This window comes from Solanum tuberosum, unplaced genomic scaffold (assembly GCF_000226075.1).
Source record: "Solanum tuberosum cultivar DM 1-3 516 R44 unplaced genomic scaffold, SolTub_3.0 scf01044, whole genome shotgun sequence".
Classification (NCBI taxonomy): Eukaryota; Viridiplantae; Streptophyta; class Magnoliopsida; order Solanales; family Solanaceae; genus Solanum; species Solanum tuberosum.
The window spans coordinates 11,756-17,212 of record NW_006240007.1 but is presented as its reverse complement, the minus strand read 5'-3'; the positions used below and the strand labels follow the sequence as shown (position 1 = coordinate 17,212).

General features: G+C 32.6%; 1 protein-coding gene across 3 annotated transcripts in view; it reads right to left on the bottom strand.

Annotated features, from left to right (window-relative positions):
• The window catches only part of LOC102579429 (putative late blight resistance protein homolog R1A-3), a 10,322-nt gene extending 5,507 nt beyond the window's left edge, over positions 1–4,815 (bottom strand). For 2 of the 3 annotated variants that reach the window (XM_015305781.1, XM_006367868.2), the window contains exon 1: positions 1,266–1,799. In XM_015305781.1, the coding sequence (XP_015161267.1) occupies positions 1,266–1,703 (438 nt within the window). In that variant the 5' untranslated portion in view covers positions 1,704–1,799. Of the gene's footprint in view, positions 1–1,265; positions 1,800–4,263 lie in introns of those variants that run through there. The other variant, XM_006367869.2, reaches the window with a different exon arrangement.
• Between the last annotated feature and the right edge of the window lie 642 nt (positions 4,816–5,457).

Genomic DNA, 5,457 nt, shown 5'->3' with positions numbered 1-5,457 from the left:
CGATATTTTCGTCATGTATAATTTCACCATCCCAATAAATTGAAACTCTAACTTTTGGTTTAAAAGACATTTTTTTTGTGATTGAAATGAAGAAAAATAGAAGACTAAAGATGTTGAAGGTACTATGTTTGAACGTCCTTAAATAGAGCTCGGAGGAGTTTTCAAAATAAAAAAATAAAAATACATAATGTAATAATTTTTTTCCATTTAATGATATGTCAAATCAATATAATTGTATGACAAACATTGCAAAAGCTTCATAAAGAGAACGTGAAAAATATTCTTCTTTGTAAAACAAAATTTTTGCTTCCACTTTATAAAGTGTAAGAAAAACTTAGACTTTACAAAGTGTAAGAAATAGTTCCGTTATATATTAAAATATACACGTTATGAGACTAACAGAAAACATTTGGAATATTACATAAAATGAAATTTTTTCTTCCATTAAGCCTACTTTAGTTACTTACTAAAATAATAGCTTATTTTGGTCTCTTTTATCTTTTTATGGTTTATTTAGGTTCCAAACACTAAAGAAAACAACCAGACAAATGCTACCTGTAAAATCATAATTTCTTATTATTTCTTGAATATCGTATCAATTTAAATTATTTTGCATAAAACACAAATAGAGAATATAATTATTATTATTATTTCCTAGTTATTATAGTCCAACTGTTGTTTGCTTGTGACAAGTGATATATGTGGTTACCAATGTGAATAGATGATATTTGTGGACACATTGATTGCCTAGTCTTTTTGGGGTGGGGTTGAGGGAATATTTTGACTCACAATTATTGGCACTAGTATATTAAAACTTCTGTTTATTTTACAAAAAAAAAGAAGAGTAAATCCAAAATTTATAATACTAGTTAGGAAAAATGATGTTTACGGATTCAATATTTGTGAACAATTATTTTTTAAATACTGTTAATTAAATAATGTTAAATTTTCATTTAAAATAAAAATAAATACCTAGTAAATATTACTAATATTCATAAATTTCATTCTTCTTCTTTTTTGAAAATTTAATGTGAGGGGAGCATTAGAATGTTTATAACTGAAACATTTCTTTCATTAATCATTAATTTTTTACTCAAAATAAATATACACTTTACACAAATATCCGTGATATTTAAAGTCATGAAACTATAACTAAAAACCACTCCATGAATTTAAAATTTATGTAAATTATTTCTCATATTTCAAATCAAACTAACTAGTATATATTAAAAGAGAGTAATAAAGTTTTCGGATTTGAGTCAAACCTGCTCCTGCACGCCTTTTTTAGGGAGCTCAAGAACTGGTCTAGGCTGAAAAGCTTGTTGATTATTTTCTCGAAGCTTTTTCACCTTATCATGAATCCCTTTAATCTCAGTTGCTAGATCCCTAACAATACCGATATGATTCACTTTATCTAAAATTTTTCCAACTTTACCCTTTTCTCGATGCTGTTTCGATTGAACCAGAAATTTATCAATTACATCTTCAGCTTTATGTACTGTTTTTTGAATATCTTTAACCAATTGATCCCATTGTTTGCTATCGCTGTGGTATTTCGAAGCATCGTCAAGGAATGCTTTTAGGCGTTGAACTTCTTCCAATAAATTATTGAATTCATCATCTGCTCCTTTAATTAACGCCACATTTTCGCTTAATAGCTGCAGCAAATTCTCCACCAGAAAGTTCACCACTGTATCTGCCATTTCTCCTTGTTGATTAAGAAATACCAGAGGATAATTTTAAAGAGAACAAGTTTTTTTTTATTCAGCTAATGGCGATGAGCTGTTCAGGTTTTCAGTATATAAAGTGCAATATGCGGAAAAGGATTTTTATTTTTTTTTATTTTTTATAGTTGACTGAATTGTTTAACAAGTCTTTGTGGTTATTCTATTTTGTTCGGAGCGTCACTCTCGAATAGGTCCTTCAGTGTGCGTTTTGGATTTAGTTTAGGCTCCAATGTTGGCTCCGGATATCAGATGGAAATAAAAAATAAAAAAAATTCTAAAGGTAAGATATAATATAGGGGATATTTCACAGATAAACAAATATATACAAGTTAATTAGCTAGTATAGTTATAGTTTCCATTAATTACCACTCGTAGCTCAATTTTAGCTATAATTACGTGCACCTCTCTCCTCTCTTCCTCTCTCTCGCTTCTCTCCTCTCTCCTCTCTTATACATATACAAATACAAATTATACATATACATATACAATTATATGACAGATATACAAATATAATTCACCTTAATTCCACTCTCTGCCCTCTCTCCTCCCTCTCCCAATCTCAATCATCTCTCTCCTCCCCAATCTCGCTTGCCAGATATACAAATATATATGTATACAAATTACATATTTATAATTATCTGACAGATATACATATACAATTTTACATATATACATATACAATTTGTCTATCTTCACTCTCCTCCCTCTCTCAATATCGCTCGCCTCTCTCCTCTCTCTAACATATAGCTATGAATCATAATTAGCAAATTATATATAGCTATAAGCCTAATTAAATTTATTTTAATAGCTATTTGCGAAATTTTCTCAATAATATATTCTTGTTATAAAAGTAGATCACATATATTTTTTAAGAAAATAATCAAATATGGTATTTAATTTATTGACTGAAATGACATAAATATGAGTCTTTTCTCAAAGTTTGATGACATATTTGAGCATTTTCCCTTTTAAAAAAGAAGATTTCATTAATGATGAGGTTGAATCATAATTGACCACGTGTAAAAAATGATTTTACAAAATCAAAATTGTTATCAGTTTACAAATAATGACATGAATGAATCTTTTCTCAAACGGAAATAACATAGATGAACTACTTTTAACTGATGAAATATTTGAGTTTTTCCCTTTCATTAATGATGAGGTTGAATCATAATTGACCACGTGTAAAAAATGATTTTACAAAATCAAAATTGTTATCAGTTTTGTAACATCCGACCATTTGAAATAGCTAAGAAGAGGCTTAGAATTTGAAAATTTTCATTTTTGGAAAGGATTTGAAAATCTGGAAAATTGGCTAAGTGTGGAAATCAGTGATTTTTGTCCAACTTTGAGCAGTCATAACTTCCGGCTCAGGATGAGTTAGGATTAGTTCCAGTTATGGTTGTGAAGCTTGTGGAATGATCTTTCCAACGCCGCTGAGTTTGCTCAATTCCGAGTTCGTATGAGCGAGTTATGGCCCTTTGAAAGTTGGGCAGTTGACAAGGAAATCCGTCCGGGAATCATTAAGGGCATTTTGATCTTTTCCCTAGCTATTTCTTTTAAGGATATATTGTTGTGTTAGGCTGATATGTGGATCTTTTTGTTCCATTTTGAAAGAGTGAGAACTATGGCTTGAGAGTGAAGAAGAGGAGAAGGAGAAGAGAAGAGGAGATCAAGGAGTTTCCGTTGTGGAAATCGTCGGAGGTGATCCCTTTTGAGGTATGTGAGCTCATAGTGTGGTTGGTTCTTTCCCCCACATGCCAAACTCATCTTTTATTTGTTATTGAGAAAAAGATTGGTTGAATTATTGATGTTGTTACTTGTGTTGTTGGTTTGTTAAAAATCTTTGTGGTTGTGTTGTTGAAATCCTTGTTTGGTGAGGGATGTGATTTGGTGGTGTATTTGAGTTGTAATCTATGGTATGTTGAGGGATTTTGTGCTTCCAAGTGTATGGGCTGAAACCTTTGTTTTGGGAGGGTTTAGAGCTGGGAGAAAAAGGAGGACCCCAAAAATAGTCAGCTTCCTCAGAAGCAATCGACGGACTAGAGGTACGGTCCGTAGATCGATTCTACGGACCGTCGATCCCCTCCGTAGTTCCACACTTAGAATCTTAAAAAAATTCAGGTACTGGAACCCTCACAGTATCACTCTACGGATCAACAGTACGGTCCGTAGATCAATCTACGGATCAACAGTACGGTCCGTAGATCAATCTACGGACCGTCAATGGACACCGTGGTTCCACACTTGGTCAGATTTCCCTGAATTGTCCTCAATCCCTTGCCTGCTGATCTACAGTCATCACCTACGGACCGTGAATGGACCTACGGTCCGTAGATCACTTCCGTCAATGCCATGTTTCTGCAATTCTTATTGCACCTATGTTTCCAAGTTGTTTACAACCTAAAGTCATGAAACTATAACTAAAAACCACTCCATGAATTTAAAATTTATGTAAATTATTTCTCATATTTCAAATCAAACTAACTAGTATATATTAAAAGAGAGTAATAAAGGTTTCGAAATTGAGTCAAACCTGCTCCTGCACGCCTTTTTTAGGGAGCTCAAGAACTGGTCTAGGCTGAAAAGCTTGTTGATTATTTTCCCGAAGCTTTTTCACCTTATCATGAATCCCTTTAATCTCAGTTGCAAGATCCCTAACAGTGCCGATATGACTCACTTTATCAAAAAATCTTCCAACTTTACCCTTTTCTCGATGCTGTTTCGATTGAACCAGAAATTTATCAATTACATCTTCAGCTTTATGTACTGTTTTTTGAATATCTTTAACCAATTGATCCCATTGTTTGCTATCGCTGTGATATTTCGAAGCATCATCAAGGAACGCTTTTAGGCGTTGAACTTCTTCCAATAAATTATTGAATTCATCATCTGCTCCTTTAATTAACGCCACATTTTCGCTTAATAGCTGCAGCAAATTCTCCACCAGAAAGTTCACCACTGTATCTGCCATTTCTCCTTGTTGATTAAGAAATACCAGAGGATAATTTTAAAGAGAACAAGTATTTTTTTTATTCAGCTAATGGCGATGAGCTGTTCAGGTTTTCAGTATATAAAGTGCAATATGCGGAAAAGGATTTTTTTTTTTTATATAGTTGACTGAATTGTTCAACAAGTCTTTGTGGTTATTCTATTTTGTTCGGAGCGTCACTCTCGAATAGGTCCTTCAGTGTGCGTTTTGGATTTAGTTTAGGCTCCAATGTGAGCTTCCAATATCGGGTGGAAAATCAAAAAAAATAAAAATTCTAAAGGTAAGATATAATATAGGGGATATTACACAGATAAACAAATATATACAAGTTAATTAGCTAGTATAGTTATAGTTTCCATTAATTACCACTCGTAGCTCAATTTTAGCTATAATTACGTGCACCTCTCTCCTCTCTTCCTCTCTCTCGCTTCTCTCCTCTCTCCTCTCTTATACATATACAAATACAAATTATACATATACATATACAATTATATGACAGATATACAAATATAATTCACCTTAATTCCACTCTCTGCCCTCTCTCCTCCCTCTCCCAATCTCAATCATCTCTCTCCTCCCCAATCTCGCTTGCCAGATATACAAATATATATGTATACAAATTACATATTTATAATTATCTGACAGATATACATATACAATTTTACATATATACATATACAATTTGTCTATCTTCACTCTCCTCCCTCTCTCAATATCGCTCGCCTCTCTCCTCTCTCT